Here is a 24535-nt window from a genome sequence, read left to right as displayed (position 1 = left end):
GGGGATGCCCTAGCCATGGTTTTAAATAACAGCTGTGACCGTTATGTAACGTCGTTACGTGACGGTTTTTTGAGCTATTGATACCGTTACACATTGCAAAATTGGTGGGAAGAAAAATCACAGTTGTAGCGGCCGTTACGGACTGCGACCGTTGCATAAAGGCCGCTATGGTGTTTACGTAACCGCTATAGGATTGTTACGCCAAAAAAATTATTTTATTTTTTACTTTTTCTTTTTACTTTTTCCCTCTCTTTCATAAATCATTCTCAATATACCATGTGGCGAGAGGGGGAAATGATTATAATGAGGATGACAATGATACAAAATTTACTATTTCTTTAAATACTCACAAGAAATGCATTAATTAACAATTTGGAAATACTAACTTGTTAGGATAATATTTTATTTTGATAATATAAATAATTTGATATTTATGTTCTATATTTTTCAACTTCAACCTTCTTCTTTTCTAGTTGTTTTATATTTGTATTATTCGTATGTCTTATGTGTCTAATAGATTAATGGAGTGTATAAGGTATTTTGTTTTATTAATTAATTTAGCATACATAAGAATTTATCACAAATAAGAACAATGAGAAATATAAATACACACACACACACACACGTAATTCCTATCAGTGGTGGTTTAAAACAAATGTAAACTTGTTGCCCTTACCAAATAACTTAGTCGAACTAAAGGATCCAAAATATACTAAAACTTTTTCTAAGAAGGGTTAAAAGCTTAAAACATGTAAGTACGCTAATATGCACAAGGTTGTGTTTGCTTAAAAAAATGCACAACTGTTACTCCCGCTTTTTGTTATGTAACATCCACTACTGTTACTACTCGTTACACCTGTTACCATTACGTTACACTACCCGCTACCACGATTTAAAACCATGGCCTCAGCAAATATTTGGTAAGGATTCATATCATAGTGATTTGACAAATTTTACGTTGGCTATCAGTTACCTAATGCAACCCTCCTTTACTTGAGCTTGGGACTGGTTGTGTGTGAAAGATTAGGACATTAAGTGCATCATAGGCGGAATTCCCTCCCAAGGACTATCACAAAATAATCCCAAACTCAAATTAGCATCCCACCCATTATATTGTAGGCCAAATTTTCTCTTAATAACTTTGTGCCAAAGGGAGGACTCCTCTAAGGGAAATCACGATCACCCATTATATTGTAGGGCAAAATTTCTCTTAATAACTTGTGCCAAAGGGAAGACTCCTCTAAGGGAAATTACGACCACCATTAGACACCAACTTACCAAGACCCAAATCCCCCTCCTTTTAGACCTATAGACAACCTCTCAATTGAAAAAATGATCTTTATTCTCCCCCATTCTAGACCAAACAAAGTCTTTTGTGATCTTCTCAATACTACCGGCTATCCTAACATGTATTTAAAAGACAGAGAAGAAATAAAAAAAGGAATACTAGCAAGGGAACCTTGAATGAGTGTGATACACTCACCTAGAGAAAATAAAGCACCCTTGCATCCATCCAATGGAAGGGGGTTTGGGTCTTGGAATGTTGGTGACTAAAGACACTGCTCTTCTAGCTAAATGGCTATCCTCTAGAAGAATCATCCCTTTGGAATAAAGTAATAAGAAGTAAGTTTGGGTTGGATGAGAGTGGGTGGGATACCAATGCTAGTTTAAGATGCTTTTTGGGGAGTTCGCAGAGATCCATTTCTCATATTTATCCTTCTTTCATCCCTCACACTAAACTTGAGGTAGGGAGGGGTTCTCATATTCGTTCTAGAAGGACCCTTAGCTGGGAAATGCTCCATTTTCTACTTTTTTCCCTATTTCATTTGAATTCTGAGCAAATTAAAGCCATTTCTTTCTTTGTTGGCGAATTGAATAGTCCTTTGCTTTCCTAGAATCTTCATTTTAGGAGACCTCTGAACGATAGGGAGATGTTGGAATTGTCATCTTTGTTATCTTTATTATGTAGGAGTAATGTGTCTTTGTGGAGGGACGTTTGTTCTTGGTCTTTGGACCAGCCAGGTATGTTTTCTTGCAAATCTCTTTTTGAATTTCTGATTCATTCCAACTCTTCTTTCTCGTTATACTCCACTATTTGGAAGGCTAAGATTCCCCCTAAAATAAAGGCATTCGCTTGGTTGGTTGTGCTTAATAAGATGAAGACCAATAACTTGTTGCAAAATTAGGAGACCTGTGAAGGCTCTATCCCCCGATGCATGTGTGCATATTTACAAGAACCCTGAGACAACTTCTCTTTTGCAATGTGAATTTTCTTGGAGTATTTGGAATATGTTTTTTGGCAAAGTTGGGTCTGTCCTCCCTCGGTGGAACACCTTTTAATTATCTTTCGCAGGTTTTGGTAGAATAAAGGACAGGGCAACATTATGGAAGTGTGGCTTTTTATCAATATTATGGGGTTTATGGATGGAACATAATACTCAGATATTTTCTGGGAAAAAAATTAAATCAGATGTTGGTTTGGGAAAAAATAAAATATTTGGCCTCTTTGTGGTGTGTCAGGTATGGATTTTTTAAAGTGGCAAGCTTTCTGGAGCTGGAAAGAGATTGGAGGAACATGCTGTTTGGATGATTTTTTTTCCTGGGCATTTTTTTATGTTTTTTTTAGTCTTGGAGAATCTTAGTTAGTCTCCGGAGATTTCTCATTCTCCCTCTTGTAAATTCTCTTTCTATTAATGATATCTTCTCTTGTCATATAAAAAAAAAAAAAATCTTAACCTGTTTAAAATAAAATTTCTGAATGTAATTTTATATAATTTTATTGAATCTAATTTTTCACTTTTTCTAAATTTTTTTTTTCACTTTTAAAAGATTATAACATTTTTGTTGCTAAATCATATACAATGCTAGTTCATTTCATTTTTTATAAACTCAAAGAAGTTTCGTTCTTTTGGCTCAAACAAACTTATCTAAAATAGATTTTTTGAAGTGTTTTTTTCTAATTTTGGTTGTATTTGCATCTTTAAGGAATTTTTTGTTTTAATTTTGAAGTGTAAGGATATTTTATTTTTTAGCATAATTTTGACTTGATCAATGAAACAGTCGGATGGGTGGGAGGGTGGGGAGAATCTAAATTAGAATTGTGGATAGAATCTTTAGAATCTAGTGGTTTTAGAACAAGTAGAATAACACATAACATATGAAATGTAATTTTAGTCATGGTAGAAGGAATATTGAAGAAAATATTAAGCACTAATAGACTTCAATACCTTGGATCTATTATGCAAGCTAAAGGAAAAATTGAAGAAGACGTAATACATAGAGTTAAAACAGATTTGTAAAATGGAGAAGTGCTTTGCATGTGTTGTGTGATCATAGAATACCTTTAAAATTATAAGGAAAAATTTAGTATGTTTATTAGATCACCTATGCTATGTGGAATCAAATGTTTGGCAACTAAGAAACAATATATCCAACAAGTAAAAGTTTTTGAAATTAGAATGCTAACATGGATGAGTGGTGACATGTTAAAAGGTATATTAAGAAATGAACATAGTCAAAGTTAAGCATAGCACTTGTAGAACATAAGATAAGGGAGGGGTGGTTGAGATGGTTTGGGCACTTGCAATGTAGGCCAAACAGTGCACCGGTGAGGATGAGTGAGCTAGTTGACCTAAAATAACTTGGAATGAGATAGTTAATAAGGATTAAACAACCCTCAAATTGTCTAAGGAGATTGCCCAATATTGTGTAAATTGATAGAAAAATATTCATGTAGCCTTTGCTTAATTGGGTTTAAGGCTTGATTTATTTTGTTTTTTTGTAACGAAATGGAAGTTTTTTCTTTTAGGTTCAAATATTATTTTTTCTAAAATAGGCATCCTAGATATACTTTTAGCCAAGTTTGGTTGAGTTTACATTTTTTTTAATGAATATTTTGTCTTACTTTTAAAATGATAAGGATATTTTTGTCCTTAAAATGATTTACTCTATCCATATTTCTATATATACTGTAAAAACTTACTTTTAAAAAAGATGTTAAGTCTTGCTTTTAAAAGATAAGGATTTCTTTTTTCCACAAAAATGATTTCCACAGTTCGTACTTTATACACAGTACAAAAGTGCAGATGTTGAGGTATCATATGAAATTTAACCATTAATGAGAAAATTAAAGTTGAATTAAAAAGAGACATTAAAGTGAGAAAAAGGGTTATCAAAGACTCAAAGTCAAGCTATGCTACTTGCAACTTAAATATTAAAAAGCAAACAATTTATGGTGAGTAAAAGCCAAAAACTTTAAAGGAATGGAAATAATTTAGTTGAATGTTACTCTTTTTAAGGATATTCTACCTTATTTATAAATATTGCATGATTACAAAAATGTTTATTTAAAAAGTAGCCAATAATTTCTTGTTTCCTTTGTAAAGTTGGGCATGAGTATGGAAAGAATTGAAATGTTACTGTAATAGACATTATTTGCTCATTCCTTACCAACTTCAGCCCTGGCAATCAAGTGGTATACTAATATGGTATTTTGTTTTAACTTAATTCTATCTTGCTAGTAAAGGATAAAAGGTATTTTTGTGCACAAATGATTTAAATTAGTTGCACTTTTTTATATAATATAGATTTTTAAAAAGTTGAACTCAAATTTCATAAGATTTGGCAATGGCATAATTTAACTTAAATGTTGTGGATTATATTGAATAATTTCCTAGCCCAGACTAAAATCCAGTCATCAAGAACATTCATTAATTCAAGTACCTCTCTGTGTGATGCATAGGGATTTGTTCAGGTTATTTACAGATTGAAGTTTTTAAATTCTCTTGTACCTCTATAATTTTTAATAGAAATTGAGTGCCTAAACTGTGATGGGAAATTGAATATGGCTTTCTTCCTTACAGAACTGTGTCTTACATGCCTTTTAATACTGATATCTTGATAAATTGCAGATTACGGAACAAAAAAAATCTCATGCCTCATTTTGGATTATGCTGTTTGCATGCCAAATTTAGCGGTAAGGAACTTCTCATGAATGCTGCTGGTAATGTCCTTCAGGCCAGGATTTAATGAGGCATTTCTGCTCTATAAGCAGTTTGCTTCTTCATAATAACTTCATCTTTTGCTTTTTCCTCTTGTATGGCCTTAAGGCTTTGTTTGTGTTTCCCGTTGATCTACTATAGTACTGCAGTTTTTCTCCCGTGGTGTGAGCAGGTGATGGTTAGTCACAGTAGCAATTGTTGGAGGCTGTGGGGATAAATATGCTTGAACAAGTAATAGTTTCTTTTATATAATTATGGGAGTATGGAACCAACAGTTCCACAGTAGTCTATACAATAGCCTGTCTTATCTATTGCACATATAAAGTTGCTACCCTCACTTTGGAGTCCACTTTTTAATTTCCTAAAATGCCCCCACAAAAATTATTACTTTAGCAGAGAAACTATTTTACAATATAGGAAAATAATACTAATCTTATAACTAATCTGGAAATACTTATATGAATATATGACAGATAACTGTACCTAACTCATAATAATCATAACTTAGACATCAGATCTGCATCTGGGAAAATCCAAGAGCTTAGGCAGAGAGAGACAAATTTCTTAGATTTGCACGGTGTTGAGCATCGGATTCTGGAGTCATCTTGAAGATTTGAAGTAGCACTTTGTCGTCTCCAGGTTGGAAGCTAACAAAGGCAAGTGACCCTGCTTTTTCAAAGTTCACTGGAAAATAGAAACCATTTGTTTCTCAGCAATGTCTCAAAAGGAATCCATTAGAGGTTCCAAAACTGAGTGACATAGAAGTCAAATTTTTGTTTCTCTCCTATCCTCGACCTTGTGACAGCCATGTATACTTTTTCTTCTTTCCTTTACCTAAACCTCCACCAGAAAACCTTTCTCTTTTGCTTTTCTTCGTTATTCTCAGTTTAAATCTTTTGTTTCTTATAACTGAAACCCAGAGTTTTCCTCTGTGTTCCTTCTTCCTCCTTCCCCTCTCTGTTTCTTTCCTTTTGAATTCTAAGATCAGAGTGCTTTTCATTTCTTTCTCTTGTAACCGAAGTTTTCTTCGATCATGGGAGAATCTTCTTTGGTCATTGGCAGCAAGATCTTTTCTATTGTTGAGGATGCAGTTACTTTCAATATTACCGAGAAGAGCATCACACTAGTGTTCCAGATGCATCTATATGTAGTGGAGAGAAATTGGATTGTCAAAGAATTGAAATCCTTTTTATTCTCAAAGATTATTAATGCTTGGGTCAGGACTTTCAGAGCATACAAAATTTTCTCGTTTCAGATTGAGGGCCAATCATTTTGGGAGGTTTTTATCCATGGAGAAAATCCCATATAGAGGCGATATTCAAGCTATCTGCATTCTGGAAGGGAAGGATGTGAGAGCTTGGTATAATTTCTTAAGAAAAATTGACGGTGCATCATCAAGGGGGTTTTTGAAACCATCTCAAGCAATTGAAGAGAGGAAAGGAGGGGGGTTGAGGCTCCATAAATGTTATGCAATGCACGAAACCAGCCATGTAGCCTGGCGAAGCTCAGGCTTGTCGGAGTAATGGAAGCTCGAATATAGATTACCGGGGAAGGAAAAATAATTTGAATCTCAGAATTTTTGGGGAGGATGTTCAGGAAATTTCAGCAGAGAAAGGAAGAATTTGAATTTCAGAATTCTTGGGGAGAATTTTCAGGGGAAATCTCAGCAGTGAAAGAAAGAATTTGACTTTCAGAATTCTGGGGGGGGGGGGGGGGGGGGGGCGGGGGATATTCAGGGAAATATTAGTGCATTCATGGTGAGAGATTTTCAGGTGGGGGGGGGGGGAAGTTTTGGGAACTTTGGATGTGTGAGGGGAGCAGGAAGATATGGGTGCCATGAAGATAGATAAAAGGGGTTTCAAGACGGAATCATAAGCCCCTTTTAGTGAAGGCTGCTTATAGCCAATCTCTTAAAAATGAGCTTAACAACACAGGCACAAAGGAAGCCTTAACAGAAAATAAATTTTCAGCCCAGATGGAGATAGAATTTTATGGGTTTTGGGCTTGGGGATTCTTAAATAACCAAGAGCCCTCTTCCTCAAGAAACATACTTTTCTGGCTTGAAGAAATACAGCCAAAAAGCCTTCCAGTGTGCAAATGAAGGAGATAGATAATGATAATGGAGAAGAAGGAAAGCTGAAGATGATGTCTAAAGAAGCTTCAAGGGGAGTGAGTTAGGACCAAGAATTTTGAAAAAATTGGTGCCTTGGGGGATGCCTATGATCGATTGCAGAGGAAGGTGGAGGAGGAAGAAGTGAAATCAAAGAGGAAAGTAAGGAGGCAATGCTTCCATACAATCACATTGAGAGTCTGATGGTGGCTAAAGAAGAAGAAGAGACTTCATTTTCTTCGTATGATCCTGAGGAGGAATTATTTGTTGAGAATATTAGAAGAGCGAATGGGGGAGGACGTAGCAAGGAAGTAAAGGTGGCGAGGTATGAAGATAGGGAAGGAGCTGGGGGTGATATTACAAGGCCTTCACAATCTGAATATTCTTGGATGGATTCTGTTCAGGGAACTCAGAGCTCAGATGTGGCTTTGGTTCTAAAGGGTAACAACTTATCCACACTAAATAATATTTTTCCTAGCTCAAATAAGTTTTGATTGAGCCATTTAGCTTCGACCAAAAACCTTGAAAGGGATCTTTTGAGAGCAAAACAGGAATACAATGACAGGCCTGCAGGTAACCTTCCATTCTTGGGTCTATTCATGTTAATTCTAAATTATTTTTATGTCATGAGGAACTAGTGGTTGGGGGGATGCCCAGTACTGGTAGCCTTTTTGGGGGTGAGAGAGAAAACGGCGATGCTTTGGTACTTCTGAATGATTTTGGTCTTAAGCTGGTGTGCTTGGGTAGGAAGGAGTTTAGTACTTGTTTGCAGGGGGTTGGGGAGAAAACGGAAAAGCAAAAAGTTGGTTAGAGAATTGGGTAGATTAGTGTCCTCAGTTAACTGTGATGAATGGGGAAGGGGCTCAGGGGTCTTAGATTATGCTAAATGAAGATCCTTTTGTTGAATGTTTGGGGTTTAGGGGTGTGGGTAAGAGGAGATTTGTTAGAGATTTGATTAACAGCACTGGCCCCAATATTTTATTTCTCCAGGAAGTCAAGTAAAAGAACATAGTCCCCAACTTTTAATGAGTATTTGAGATTCAAGGTCTAGGGAGTGGGCAGTTTTCCCTTCTTCTGGGGCCTCTTGGGGTCAATTAATGGTGGGACACTTGAGTTTGTTCGCTGTATACTTGGTTCTTTTCCCGTCTGTTTTGTTAGATAATAAGGGAGTTGGAGAGCAGTAGCTTAATCTGTACACAGCTCTACTATTCTTCTTAGCAAAGTAGTTCTTTTGAAGAGTTGGCTAGCTTGTTTGGTCTTTGTAACCAGTGGTGGGTTGGGGGAGGTATTTTAATGTTGTTTGTAGAGGGAGAGGTTGGGGGTCTGTGAGGTGAATAGTGGGATGAGAAGGCTTGATAATTTTATTTGGGAATGCGGCCTTAGTGATATTCCCTTAAATAATGGCAGTTTTACTTGGGTGGACTTGGGGAGTAGAGCTTGTTCTCACATTGATATATTCCTCTTTGCAAATGTTTGGGAAGATTTGTTTCCAAAAGTTATACAACAGCTGCTGTTCAAACCTACTTCCAATCATAGCCGTATTCCCATGGACTTTAATTCTGTTTAATGGGGACCCATTTCCTTTAGATTTGAGAATATGTGGTTGGCTCATTTGTCTTTTTGGGAAAGAATTTGGGAATGGTGGAAGGAGTGCCAGGTTCAGGGGTGGGCAAGTTTTAGGGTGATGAAGAAGCTGGAGTTCGTTTCAGATAAGCTTAAGGTTGGAACAAATAGGTGTTTGGGGATCAAAAGGATAACATTTTGAATACTTTGGAGGGTTTATACAAATTAGAGGTGTGTTTTTTTGGGGGAAGAAGAGAGGGAAAGGACGGCTCAACTACGCAATGAGTTAGAAATGCTTTTGTTTAAAGAAGAAAGAATTTGTAGTCAGAAATCTAGGGTTTGTTAGGCTAAGGATGGGGATTTCAATTCTACATTTTTCTATAGAGTTTCTAATGGGTGGAGGAGGAAGTGTTTAATTAAAGAATTGGAATTGGATTCGAGTATTGATGTTGAGGGATCAATAGCTACAGCTGCACAAAGATCCATTTGAATTGGTTTGACCCTTAACTGCCAACTGACCACCGACTTTCGAGTTGACTGATCACCCAACTGAACTCGACCCAAAGTCACAATCAAGTTGGGTCAACATGGGTCAGATGACATTACTGGGTGGGTTGGGTCGAGTTATTCAGTTCAAGCTTGCCAAAGGGGGCAAAAAAAGGTCCATAAATTCAAAAAAAAATTAACATAAATTCTTAGCCTACTAAATAAGATTCAAATTTAAGTCAACATTCAAATTTGAAAGCATCACATAAATTCTTTACCTGTTGGCTGCTGTCTTTTGACTCCTTTCCACATAAATTCAAAAGCATCACATAAATTCAAATGAAAGCATATATATATATATATATATATATAGGCTATTGAGATGCTTTTTGACTCCTTACCTGCTGGTAAATGGTAAGCCTGTGATAGTAATATGGCATGCCATAATCATAAATTCTTAATTTAAAGCTTTATCCAACAGTCTAACATAAGCTTAAATACTAAAATAGTTCGAAGCAAGCAAATCCAAAATATTAGTTGTTATAGACAGACGTTCATCCTAGGCTTAGCCTTCAAAGCTTCAAAGTTCAGGCAATTTAATCCAAAAATGAAAATAAGAAATATCATAGAATTGTTCGTGTCACATCCATCATCCATCTATAATCTAATTGATGAAGCATCCTAAATCGGAAGATCCAAGAACAACATAGCAGCCAGCTGCTCAACAAGACCACCAGAACTGAGAACTCTGAACTTCCATCCTTGTCTCAACAGGCAGCTAGTCTCGAGAAAACAAAATCAATAATATTGTATAAATTTTGACAGCATGTCATCGAAATATCAACTAAATAATATTTTAAATTATAAATATAACATGAAATGATTAAAATCTAGGTGGAAAAGGTAAACAAACTAGTGTTCAACGTGAAATAGAACTAGTCCAGGCTGGTGCCACTTTGAGACCCCAAAAATTCTAAATAAGAAGCCAACAATAAAATGAATTAATTAATAGCATTTACAAAATACAAAGGTAAAACTATAGAATAAAGAACTTATATTTTAAAATCTTTCTCGATTTTCTCATATTGCTAGACATCATCCATAGAATTGAAGCCAATTTTGTGAGCATATAACAACCTCTACCATGAACGGAGACAATGAGTTACGGAATGGGTCAAGAACACACCCTCCCATGTTAAATGCAGAGTTCGAGACAACAGGAAACACTGGAATTGCTAAGACATCTTGAGCTAGTTGGGACATCATATGGTATTTCTTGGAATTAATTTTCCACCATGCATATCAAAATCTAAAGTTCTAGGATCCTCATTGTTCTCCCAAATATCTCTCCACCTCTGGTTGTTCAAGTTATCTTCTTCAGACAAATGCAGCAAATGCTTACTAAATTGAGCTACAAAATGTCTTTTAGGATCCTCATAATCATCCTCAATCTCTAATACTTGGAGAATTGGAGGTGTGTCATGTGTGAGATAAAATTCATATATCTGAATCACAAAATTTTTCACTTTCTTAGTTTTCATATCGACTGTTTTTTTATCAAAAAGTTATGAAAAAAGTTATGAAAATCTCCATCTTACATACCTTAGTTTCTTCCTAGGATCAAGGACCACCACCACATATAACAAATTATTAGAGTTCTGCTCGTTTCCCCAATATTTTTCAAATTTCATTTTCATGTTCCCCGCCATTGAACTTAAAAGAGCACTTCCATTTGTAATGAGTTAGCCACTTAGATTGAATTAGAAAGAGCTCATCAAAGAAACCATGGGAGGTAACATACAATGATCATGAAAATAATAATGTTGCATTGTAAAAAAGCTCTAAAAACTTCACAAACAATCTATTTTTTTTCCCAATCCTCTTTATGTGGAGTACCAATAGTCCTTCTCGAAGTTACTCTTCCACTTTCATCCCCATCAACATCAACATCACCATAATTTACATCTCCATTTAAAGATAGTAGAAACTGTGGATAATCCTCCTCCAACCGCTCAAAGGCCTTTTCAAACTTTTTGGCCACATCCAACATCAAATAAGTGTAATTCCACCATGTTGGCACATCTAGACATAGAAAACTCTTTCACCTGACTTTTTTCTTGTTAACACGCTTATCAAAACAATGCAGCCTAGATGGTGAGGGAGGATCTTACATATCTTACCGTGTTACGAACTTCACAATAGATGCATTGAGATCTTTTAAACCATTATTAACAATAAAATTAAGAATGTGTGCACAACAATGGGCATGCAAAAACCCATGATCTTAGATAGCCCCATTCCACTCCTTTGTTCTCCTCTTCAAATGCCTAATTGTGCCAGTATTAGAGCTAGCTAGCATTGTCAATAGCCACAATGAAAATGCGATCTATTCCCATCACGCTAACAATTCTCAATTACCTTTCTAGTAGTCTCATCTTTGTGATTTGAAACTTGACAAAAGTAAAAGTTCTTTTGTGGTGTTTCCAATCATCATCAACTAAATGTCTAGTAAGACACATGTTTAAATTTTTCACTAATGTTTAAGTGTCTGTGGTAAGGCAAGTCCTATGACCTCTTAAGCTACTTTTCAATATATTCTTCTCTTTATAATAAATTTTCACAACTACTCTAGCGATTGTAGAGTGAGATGGGATAACTCTCCATTTAGGTAGCATTATAGCACAAACTTTTGGAAAGCCACGACCCTCTACAAATCAAAAGGGTAGCTTATCCTCAGTAACCATTTCCTGCAAAAGCTCTCAAGCCAGCCTTGCTCTAAAAACTGTTGATACAGATTAACCACCTCAGGTGCTTCCTTTTTATGTTGGAAACCGAAGATTGATTTCCCTTTACCTTGTGTCCATATGGATATTTGGACATTGGGGGGTTAAATGAGACAACAACAAATTACTGTGCCCATGGTTTTGGGACTCACAAAATTTTTTTACCACACTATGTACAAACAGCCCAGAGGTCTACCATTTTCAAATGTCTACCCTATCAATACTATCCCATGCGTTTCTACATTTTTCTAGTACTATTATTACCTGGGGCAGGCTGCTCGCATCACTGTCCTTCAGCATTGGAGTCTCGATTCTTCCTTTTCCTTTGGGGGTGAGGCAGGTTTGTGTGGTAGATGTGGGAATGAATTGATCAGGCTTTGCTCTTTCTTTGGATCAGCCATCTAAAACACAAAAAGGGGAGTAAAATGATAGACATAAAGTGCACTGGGCCAAAGTGTTCAGATTTAGGTAGAAGAGGGCCTTTAAATTTTATGAGGGCCTCTTGGTTAAGGAGGCCTAAAGGCATAACTTTTAATTCATAAATGGCCAGTTTAGGGGGGTCAGTGATTTTCAGCAGGTGTAAATCGCTATGGGCCATGGAATGGGCTGGCCCCATACTTAGTCTGTCTCTAGTAAAAAAAAACGTTTCCTTTTTGAAAGCTGTGAGGTATGGGCAATCAAGGTCTTAAATTGTGTATGTCGGTCAAATTTTGAAGCTCCATAAAGTAACAGAAATTTTCAATTGTGATGTCATTTTTGATATTTCAATTGAAAAATATAACAGAAATCAGTAGTGAAAGTATGTTTGAATCTACAATATAAGTAAGTTTTAGAAATCTATGTTGGGTCTGAGGTTGGAAAAGAGTGTAAATACTAGGTTATTAAACATGAGTGAAGATCATGTGCATTAACTTATTCAGTTAATACAATGAAGTTCATAAATAATTGAATATTAAGGCTCCAATAAATGTTATGCAGATGCACAAACCACCTGTACCTTGCGAAGCTCGGCTTGTTCGGAGTAATGGAAGCTTCGACTATAGATTCCACCGTGGACGGAACAAATAATTTGAATCTCAACAGAATTTTGGGGAGATGTTCAGGAAATTTCGCAGAGAAAGGAAGAATTTGAATTTCAGAATTCTTGGGGGAGAATTTTCAGGGGAAATCGTCCAAGCAGTGAAATAAAGAATTTGTACTTTCAGAAATTCGGGGGGGGGGGGGGGTGTTGTGGGGTGGGGGGTGTCGGTGATATTCGTGAAATCTTAGTGCATGTGTCATGGTGAGAAAAATCTTTTCCTTTTGTTCTGATATTGTGAGGTAGGAAGGGAAGGAGAATTGGACCTAAATCGGGATATAATTGGGGGGGGCCGTATTTGGGCCCATTTGGGCGGTGTGCGGGGCGCCTTCCTATATGGGTGCCATGAAGCTCAGCTAACAAGGGTGTTTCAGACGGAATCATAAGCCCCTTTTCGTGAAGGCTGCTTATAAGCCCATCTCTTAAAGTGAGCTTAACCAACCACAGGCACAAAGGAAGGGCCTTCCACAGAAAATAAATTTTCAGCCCAGATGGAGATAGAATTTTATGGGTTTTGGCTTGGGGATTCTTAAATAACCAAGAGCGCCTCTTCCTCAGAAACAATACTTTTCTGGCTTGAGAAATAACATCAAAAGCCTCCAGTGTGCAAATGAAGGAGATAGATAATGATATGGAGAAAAAGGAGCTGAAGATGCTGTCTCAAGCAAGCTTCAAGGTGAGTGATTTAGGACCAAGATTTTGAAAAATATTGGTGCCTTGGGGGATTCCTATGATCGATTGCAGAGACGGTGGAGGATTAGAATGAAAATCAAAGATGAAAGTAAGGGAGTGCAATTGCTTCCATACAATCACATTGAGAGCTCTGAATGGTGGCTAAAGAAGAAGAAGAACTTCATTTCTTCGTATGGATCCTGGATAGGATTTTTTGTTGAGAATACTTAGAAGAGCGAATGGGGGAGGACGTAGCAAGGAATTAAGGTGGAGAACGAGGTATGAAGATAGGGAGGAGCTGGGGTGATATTACAAGGCCTTCACAATCTGAATATTCTTGGATGGATTTCGGTTCAGGGGAACTCAGATCTCGATGTGGCTTTGTTCAAAGGGTAAACACTTATCACACCCTAATAAATATTTTTCCTAGCTCAAATAAAGTTTTGATTGATCCCTTATAGCTTCGCCAAAAACTTGAAAGGGATCTTTTGAGAGCAAAACAGGAATACACTGACAGGGCCCTGCAGGTAACCTTCCATTCTTCTTGGTTCCTATTCATGTTAATTCTAAAAGTTGATTTTTATGTGCATGATGTAACTAGTGGTTGGTGGGATTCCCATTACTTTGTCATCCTTTTTTTGTTGGTGATGAGAGACACGGCGATGCTTTGGTACTTCGAATGATTTGGTCTTAGCTGTGTGCTTGGGTAGGAGTGAGTGTAGTACTTGTTTTGCAGGGGGTTGGTGATAAAACGGAAAACAACAAGTTGTTTAGAGAATTGTATATTAGTGTCCTCAGTTTAACACTGTGATGATGTGGAAGGGGGCTCAGGGTCCTTAGATTATGCTAATGAAGATCCTTTTGGTTGAATGTTTGTGGTTTAGGGGTGTGGGTAAGAGGATATTGTGTTATGAGATTTGCTTACAGCCTGGCCCCAATATTTTATTTCTCCAGGCAGTCAAGTAAAAGACATAGTGCCCAACTTTTACTAGTCTTTGAGATTCACGGTCTGGGAGTTGGGCAGTTTTTCCCTTTCGTCTGGGGGGCCATCTGGTGGTCATTCATGGTGGGAAACTTAGTTTGGTTCGCTGTATACTTGGTCTTTTCCCGTCTGTTTTGTTAGATAATAGGGAGTTTTGGGAGCAGTAGCTTAATCTGTACAGCAGCTCTACTATTCTTCTTAGCAAGTATTGTTCTTTTGAAAGAGTTGGCTATCTTGTTTGGTTTTTGGGTCTTTTGTCCCCCTGGTGGGTTTGGGGCGGTCTTTTCCTGTTGTTTGTCGAGGGGCAGAGGGTTGGGGTCTGTGGAGGTGAAGTGGGATGAGAAGGCTGATAATTTATTTGGGAATGCGCCTTAGTGATATTCCCCATTAATAAGGGCAGTTTTACTTGGGGTGGAAACTTGGGGAGTAGCGCTTGTTCTCACATTGATTATTCTCATTTGCAAATGTTGGGGAAGATTGGGTTTCCAAGTTATACCACATCTGCTGTTCAAACCTACCGTTCCAATCAGTAGCCGTATTCCTCTCGATGTCGCTTTAATTTACTTGTTTTTAACACACCCCTACCTTTAGAGAATACCCCATGGTCCTTCGCTTTTGCCCTCTGTGGTTTGGCTCCTATTGTCTTTTTAGGGCCCGCCTTTGGGGATGGGTGAAGATTTGCCAGGTTTCAGGGGTTGTCCAAGTTTAGGGTGATGCAGAAGCTGGAGGTGTTCGTTTCGATAAGCTTAGGTGGAACTAATAGGTGTTTGGGATCAAAAGGATACATTTGGAATATATGGCAGGGTTTATATACAAATTAGCGGTGGTGTTTTTTTTGGGACGACACGAGAGGGGGACAGTCGTGCTCACCTCACGCCGAGTTAGAAATGCCGTTTGTTTTAAAGAAGAGAATTTGAGTCAGAACATCTAGGTTTTGTTAGGCTAAGGATGGGGATTTCCAATTTCTACATTTTTCTATAGAGTTTCTAAGGGTGAGAGGAAGTGTTTTCCTTAAGAATTTGGAATTGGATTCGAGTATTGATGTTTGAGGGATCAAATGCTACAGATCTGCACAAGATCCATTTTGAATTGTTTGACCCTAACTGCCAACTGACCACCGACTTTTCGCGTTGACTGATCACCCAACTGAACCGCCGAACCCAAAGTCACAATCAATTTTGTCAAACATTGGTCAAGATTACATTACTGGTGTGTTTTGGTCGATTATCGTTCACAGCTTGCCAAGGGGCAAAAAATGTCCAAAATTCAAAAAAAATTAAACAATAAATTCTTAAGCCTACTAAATAAGATTCAATTTAAGTCTGTCAACATTCAAATTTGAAAGGCATCACACCAATAAATTCTTACCTGTTGGCTGCTGTCTTTTTGACTCCTTTCCATAAATTCAAAAGCATCACATAAATTCACATGAAGCAATAAGTTTATATCTAGATGTATATATTGCTATTGGTAGATGCTTTTTGACCTCCTTACCCTTCTGTTATGTAGAATGGTAAGCCTGTGATAGTAAGATGGCATGCCATAATCATAATTCTTAATTTAAAGCTTTCTCCAACATCTCACATAAGCTTAAATACTAAAATAGTCGAAGCAAGCAAATCCAAAATATTATTGTTTTATAGACAGACGTTCAGCCTAGCTTGCCGTCAAAGCTTCAAAGTTCAGGCATTTAATCCAAAAATGAAAATAAGAAGATCAATAGAATTGTCGTGTCACATCCATCATCCATCTAGAATCTAATTGATAAGCATCCTAAATCGGAGATCCAAGAACAACATAGCAGCCTGCCTGCTCAACAAGACCACCAGAACTGAGAACTCTGAACTTCCATCCTTGTCTCAACAGGCAGCTAGTCTCGAGAAAACAAAATCATAATATTGTATAAATTTTGACAGCATGTCATCGAAATATCAACTAAATAATATTTTAAATTATAAATATAACATGAAATGATTAAAATCTAGGTGGAAAAGGTAAACAAACTAGTGTTCAACGTGAAATAGAACTAGTCCAGGGCTGGTGCCACTTTGAGACCCCAAAAATTCTAAATAAGAAGGCCAACAATAAATGAATTAATTAATAGCATTTACAAAATACAAAGGTAAAACTATAGAATAAAGAACTTATATTTTAAAATCTTTCTCGATTTTCTCATATTGCTAGACATCATCCATAGAATTGAAGCCAATTTTGTGAGCATATAACAACCTCTACCATGAACGGAGACAATGAGTTACGGAATGGGTCAAGAACACACCCTCCCATGTTAAATGCAGAGTTCGAGACAACAGGAAACACTGGAATTGCTAAGACATCTTGAGCTAGTTGGGACATCACATGGTATTCCTTGGAATTAATTTTCCACCATGCATATCAAAATCTAAAGTTCTAGGATCCTCATTGTTCTCCCAAATATCTCTCCACCTCTGGTTGTTCAAGTTATCTTCTTCAGACAAATGCAGCAAATGCTTACTAAATTGAGCTACAAAATGTCTTTTAGGATCCTCATAATCATCCTCAATCTCTAATACTTGGAGAATTGGAGGTGTGTCATGTGTGAGATAAAATTCATATATCTGAATCACAAAATTTTTCACTTTCTTAGTTTTCATATCGACTGTTTTTTTATCAAAAAGTTATGAAAATCTCCATCTTACATACCTTAGTTTCTTCCTAGGATCAAGGACCACCACCACATATAACAAATTATTAGAGTTCTGCTCGTTTCCCCAATATTTTTCAAATTTCATTTTCATGTTCCCCGCCATTGAACTTAAAAGAGCACTTCCATTTGTAATGAGTTAGCCACTTAGATTGAATTAGAAAGAGCTCATCAAAGAAACCATGGGAGGTAACATACAATGATCATGAAAATAATAATGTTGCATTGTAAAAAAGCTCTAAAAACTTCACAAACAATCTATTTTTTTTCCCAATCCTCTTTATGTGGAGTACCAATAGTCCTTCTCGAAGTTTACTCTTCCACTTTCATCCCCATCAACATCAACATCACCATAATTTACATCTCCATTTAAAGATAGTAGAAACTGTGGATAATCCTCCTCCAACCGCTCAAAGGCCTTTCAAACTTTTTGGCCACATCCAACATCAAATAAGTGTAATTCCACCTTGTTGGCACATCTAGACATAGAAAACTCTTTCACCTGACTTTTTTCTTGTTAACACGCTTATCAAAACAATGCAGCCTAGATGGTGAGGGAGGATCTTACATATCTTACCGTGTTACGAACTTCACAATAGATGCATTGAGATCTTTTAAACCATTATTAACAATAAAATTAAGAATGTGTGCACAACAATGGGCATGCAAAAACCCATGATCTTAGATAGCCCCATTCCACTCCTTTGTTCTCCTCTTCAAATGCCTAATTGTGCCAGTATTAGAGCTAGCTAGCATTGTCAATAGCCACAATGAAAATGCGATCTATTCCCATCACGCTAACAATTCTCAATTACCTTTCTAGTAGTCTCATCTTTGTGATTTGAAACTTGACAAAAGTAAAAGTTCTTTTGTGGTGTTTCCAATCATCATCAACTAAATGTCTAGTAAGACACATGTTTAAATTTTGCAGTAATGTTTAAGTGTCTGTGGTAAGGCAAGTCCTATGACCTCTTAAGCTACTTTTCAATATATTCTTCTCTTTATAATAAATTTTCACAACTACTCTAGCGATTGTAGAGTGAGATGGGATAACTCTCCATTTAGGTAGCATTATAGCACAAACTTTTGGAAAGCCACGACCCTCTACAAATCAAAAGGGTAGCTTATCCTCAGTAACCATTTCCTGCAAAGCTCTCAAGCCAGCCTTGACTCTAAAAACTGTTGATACAAGATTAACCACCTCAGGTGCTTCCTTTTTATGTTGGAAACCTAAGATTGATTTCCCTTTAACCTTGTTTCCATATGGATATTTTGGACATTGGGGGGTTAAATGAGACAACAAATTACTTGTGCCATGGTTTTGGGACTCACAAATTTTTTTTACCACAATATGTACAAACAGCCCTAGGTCTACCACAATATGTACCATGGTTTTGGGACTCACAAAGATATTCATTTTACCACAATATGTACAAACAGCCCTAGGTCTACCATTTTCAAAATTGTCTACCCTATCAATACTATCCCATGCTTTCTACATTTTTCTAGTACTATTATTACCTGGGGCAGGCTGTCGCTCACTGTCCTTAGCATTGGAGTCTAGATCTTCCTTTTCCTTTGGGGGTGAGGCAGATTGTTTGGTAGATGTGGGATGAATTGCATCAGCTTGCTCTTTCTTTGGATCAGCCATCTAAAACACAAAAAGGGGATAAAATGCATAGAATAAAGTGCACTTGGGCCAAATGTTTCAGATTAGAAAGGGCCTTTTAAATTTTCTGATGGGCCTCTTGGTTAAGGAGGCCTAAGAGCATAATTTTAATTCTAAATGGCCAGTTTAGGGGGGTCAGGGATTTTCAGCAGGGTAAATCGCTATGGGCCAATTGAATGGGCTGGCCCCAATACTTAGTCTGGTCTCTAGTAAAAAAAAAGTTTCCTTTTTGAAAGCTTGTGAGGCTATGGGAATCAAGGTCTTAAATTTTGATGTCGGCTCAAATTTTGAAGCTCCAAAAGTACAGAAATTTCAATTTTGATGTCATTTTTTATTTCAATTGAAAATATAACAGAAATCAGTAGTGAAGTATGTTAATATACAATATAATGTAAGTTTTAGAAATCTATGTTGTGTATGAGGTGGAAAAGTTGTAATATAATATGTTTATTAAACATAGTTGTAAGATAATGTGCATTAAACTTATTCAGTTAATACAAATGAAGTTCATAAATCATTTAAATATTATATATTATACAAATAATGATAACTTAGTCATGATTAGTTTAATAAAATGTTGTTGTAAGTTTATTTTTTCAATAATTTCAAAAGCCCTTGTAATAATCTTACGTTTCAATAAAAAAATAAATTAAATTAAAAGAGAAATTTCACTTCACTCCTAAATCTCTCATTTGAATTCCGCGGAAATTTCATTCTATAGTCAAAAGTTTGACAAGTTTCACTAAGATTTCGAGGTTACAATAAATTTGGATGATTTGTAGAAATTTTGATGGAAATTATGTAAGATGGAAATCGATTGCCATTTCAATTTCAATGGTGATGGAAAAAATTTCGAAAATTTTGTGGAAATTTAAGGCAATTATAGGATGTGGGTGGTTCAACTTTTCGACCGTCTTCAAACAAGATCTATGGTGGTCAAGAGGAGAGAAGAAGTAGGTGCTTTGGAAAAAGAAAAAGATAAGCACGCGGAATGAGATAGATGGGTTGCTATAAAATCTACTAATAGATATATTGAGAGACGTGTCTACTTTTTTGGAGAAGAATGATAGCAGGCATGGTTCCAGGATTGAGTTTTGGGGGGTCTTCTTCTAAGAATTTTGATTCTTTTTGAAGTTGAAAATTCGGACTTTATTGTTGGGTTGGAAGGGAATTCTAATTAAAAGGGAGTCAATCCAGATAATTTGAAGAGTCAAATGATTTATGCTTGTCTTAAGTGTGTGACATTGGGTTTTGAAAGGCCGAAGTATTTTGAAGATAATTAGGACTCATTTGATGAACAAAAAAAATCTTGAGAGAGATTTTAAAGGTGTTTTTAAGTGTAGTGGAGGAGCCAGTCGTTGAGAGGGTTAATACAAGTAAGGACTGTAAGAGATGGGGGGATGTTTCGGATGATGATAGTATAGGTACTAGTGATTTCGAATGTGAGAAGGGTTTACTTTTCAATCAAATTCGGGAGCAGCAAGGATTTTCATTTGACTCTTATTCTATTGTCTCGGGGATTTCCTTTATGTGCCGCCTCCTCCTCTAGAAGGTTTAGATGGAATTAATATTTGTGAGGATGTTGTTTTTATAGAAGAACTGAAGGTAAAAGATTGAATTCTGCCCACTTTAGTTAAAGTATCTATTGATAAAGACATTCAAACTCAGAATTTGCTGGATAACTTGGGCCTCATGTTGGCTGATCATGGAGGAAATGAAATTAGGCTTGAAGGGGCAAATCTAAAGTGAAGAAGAGTCCGAGGGAACTAGCGAATTTGAAGCGTTTGGTGAACTATGAAGGGATATGAAGGGAAGGGATTAAAAGCGTTTTGTGGGAGCCTTGTGCACTGGGTACAGCCTTTTTTTTTTATTATTATTTTATTTTCCTTTTTGTTCTTTGATTTTTTTTTAATTTTTTTCTTTTTGAGGATTTAGTAGCCTTGCTCTGGTTGTGCATTCTCTTTCTTAATATATCTTGTTTTCTTATCAGGAAAAAAAAATGCAAAGATTAAACAGGGTACGAGATCGGCTTCACTATAAAATTTTAGAAATTGAAAAGGATATCAAAATATTGAATATTTATGAAAGATCATTTATTTGGATTTTCAAGAGGTTTACTGTATCCATGGAAATTTCTTTGAGCTTAAGATTTGCTTGAACATTTCATGTAAGTTAGAACTTATGATCAAAAGACAGACAAAAGGAGAGAACAAATGTCAACCAACTAATAATTTGAAAGGCTATTGAAGATTTGGCAAACTACGAAAATTTAAGTGAATTGCACAGTTTTTTTGTTCTATTTAATGAAAAATGAAATTAACATGTGAGTAAGACTTGCAAAAAAAGAAACTTTCACAAAATTTGGCATCTCAATATAAAACCCAAAAAACGGTGCTTTAATTGATTTTGGAGAGTTAGTGATAGAGCGAAATAGAATTATAGAAGTATCACTGCACTGTTGTATACTGCCAAAAACAAGCTACTTCTCAAATCCTCTCTCTCTCTCTCTCTCTCTCTTGCACGAATAGTACTGTGGCTTCTTTAGCTGTAGGTGATGTTAATGCAATCAATTTAGATTAAGGGAAAGACCTTCAATTTGAGATTGGACGAGGTTGGGGAGATTTCTTTTCTTTTTGTGTTCGAGAATAATATTTCTTGTGTTCATGGTCTTAAATTTCTGTGAAATTGTGAACATTTTCGTTGAAATTTTTGCTTTTCATGAACCTCAAAATTGAAATGGCAGTAGATTTTCATCAGAATTCAAACGAATCATTTGAAATTTATCAAAATCTTGAAATTTTAGCGAAACACTTCGACATTTTGACTGCGAAATGAAATTTCCTTGGAGTTCAATTGTGAGATTTAGGGGCACAATGAAAATTTCTCTCTTAATTTATCTTTTTTATTGAAAGAAAATATTTTTACAAGGGCTTTTAGAATTATACAAAAAACTTATCTTACAACATTTAACCATTCATGTCTAAATTATCTTTATTTGTACAATAAATATTTAAATGATTTTATAAATTTCATTTTAATTAACCTAATATCTTTAACACACATATTATATTATAAATGTAAAACTTCACTACTAGTTTCAATCAGTTTTTGAAACCGAAATCAAAATTGACATTGAAATTGAAATTTCCATCCTTTTGGAGCTTTGAAAGTAGGAAAACTGGGCTCTCCTATTAAGTATTGAAAAATAACAATGAAGAAGGCATATGACCCAAAGGATTGCGAACCAATACCTGTGCTCTCCATTAAAAATTGCAGACAACAACGAAGACGGCAAATGACCTATTGGATCTCCTTCATATAGCTCCAAAGGGAGGAAACTGTTTGTACATGACCTTGTCAAGGAACCCCAACTCAGAAGATAATAAGCCTTATCAAAATTCAACTTAAGAACCTCATCTTATATCTCCTCCTAGCAGTCATCCACAACTTGATTAGCCACACAAAGTTTTGTCCAAGATTTGTCATCTTGTAATGAAAGATATCTATGTGGAAGAATTAGTGTCACCTATCACTACCCTCAATCTGTTGGACAAGGCCTTGGTCAGAATTTTACTAGCACTAGTCAATGATTGAACTGATAGTCCTTCACTATAGAACAATCCTTCTTAGGAACAAGAATAAGGTGAGTAAAAGTAACTCTTTTCCTACTCAGGAAAAAGAGAATGGAAGTAGAATGTGTTCTTTGCCCCCAACCATATCATTCCTGTAAAGCTCATAGGAGACTCCCAATCTGTCATTCTTAACAATTTCCTAGTTAAAAAAAAAAAAAAAAAGGAACAGAACCACCAAAGGACCCACATGTAAAGAAACTAGAATTTGAATGCATCCTAAAATAAAGAAATATACTCGCCTAAAAGGGAAGGGAGACTTGGGTCTTGGTAATTTTCTGTCCAAAACTCTTTTTTTGGTGGGGAAATGGTTATGGTGCCTCCCTTTAGAACCTAATTCTCTGTCATAAGGTAATTTGCAATAAATTTGGTCCACTACAAAATAGTGGGATGCTAGTGTGGGGGAAAATAATACTTTTTCAAGTCCTTGGAAGTTTATGTCTCAGATTTATGATGATTTCCTTCAAAAATCCAATATATGGTGGGTAATGGGGAGTGAATTCATTTTTGAGAGGATCATTGGGTGGAGGATCATTTGGCTATTACTTTTCCTTGTCTTTACATTTTTCTAAACTTCATGGTACCACTATTTCTGCTTGTTTTCTTTTGCAAGGGGATGGGCTCTGTTGGTACTTCCATTTTGGGAGAAATCTTGATGAGAGAGAGATTAAAGAGTTGGCTCTATTAACAAATTTACTTGATTCTTTTCATGTTCATTTTGGGAATGATGAAAGGTTTTTTGGAATTTAGATTCTTATGGGGAATTCTCTTGTAAATCTTTTGATGCAGGCCAGAAAAGGACAACAAAAAAGGGAAAAAATAATGTCAAAAGCAGTGGGGGTTCGACCAAATAAAAGTTAATCCAGGATGCACTCAACCAGGGTGACAGATGCCACTCAACGCCACTAATAGGAATGTCATTGGTTTGATCTGAATTTGTACAAAACGAGACTCTTGATGGAATAAAATCTAGTTTAATCCAAGAATAAAACAAGTCTCTAGGTAGCCCATGCATGATTCCAAGAAAATAGTTACTAGAAAACAACTTAAATGCCAGCTATAGACATTAAATGACTCAAAGAAATTCAAACCATATTAATTCAAAACTCTCTAATTGAATTCATTTATGGCTATGAAAGCTGCTGCTATGCTCCTGCATCATCTTTTTCTCCTACTAGGCCAGGATTTCGATGCGGATCCTTTTCCTCTGGATTCTTTGATCTGGAAAGCTAAAGCTCTCTAAAAAATATAAGTTTTTATTTGGACGGCGATACTGTAAAGAATCAACATCAATGATTTGCTTTAGAAGAGAAGGCCTAGTAAGGTCCTGTCACTTGATGTTTGTGTCCTTTGTTTGAGGAGTGGAGAGGCTTGCTCACATCTGTTTTCTTCACTGCCCTTACACTTTGGCTGTTTGGAATAAATTATTTGGTGTATTTGGAGAAAACTGGTTTTGCCCATCAGCTTTGAAGGCTTTTTGTACTATCATTTAGGGGTTTTGGCCACAGAAAGGATAGGAAAGCCTTGTGCGCTGCACTGGTATGGCTATTATTTGGCGTCTGATTGGAGAGGAATGCTAGAATTTTCAAAATTGTGCCTACTGCTATCAACTTGCTTTGGAGTAGAGTGGTTTATCTTGCATCATTGTGGGCATCAGCGAATGGATTTTTCCTTTATGTTTGTTTGGGAGATCTGCAGCGGGATTGGTTGGGTCTGCTTATTTTAGTTTGTTTTTGGTTTATGCTGTGTTCTTTGTAGCTAGTTGCTATTGATGTAAGGGGAGTACTTTTTATTCTTCTTGTTCTTTCTTTATCTTTTTGTTTTCTCTTCTTCTTTTTCTGTTTTACATTCTTCTTCCTTCTAATAAATATTTTTGTTTA

The 24535-nt window shown here is 36.2% G+C and overlaps 1 protein-coding gene across 3 annotated transcripts in view; it reads left to right on the top strand.

Annotated features, from left to right (window-relative positions):
• The window catches only part of LOC131145232 (pentatricopeptide repeat-containing protein At4g04790, mitochondrial-like), an 85048-nt gene that overhangs the window by 27741 nt on the left and 32772 nt on the right, over positions 1–24535 (top strand). For all 3 annotated transcript variants that reach the window (XM_058094381.1, XM_058094394.1, XM_058094390.1), the window contains exon 5: positions 4911–4975. In XM_058094381.1, the coding sequence (XP_057950364.1) occupies positions 4911–4975 (65 nt within the window). The remainder of the gene's footprint in view (positions 1–4910; positions 4976–24535) is intronic.

The sequence above is a fragment of the Malania oleifera genome, chromosome 1, assembly GCF_029873635.1.
Source record: "Malania oleifera isolate guangnan ecotype guangnan chromosome 1, ASM2987363v1, whole genome shotgun sequence".
Taxonomy (NCBI): Eukaryota; Viridiplantae; Streptophyta; class Magnoliopsida; order Santalales; family Ximeniaceae; genus Malania; species Malania oleifera.
This window is presented reverse-complemented; position numbering and strand designations above follow the sequence as displayed.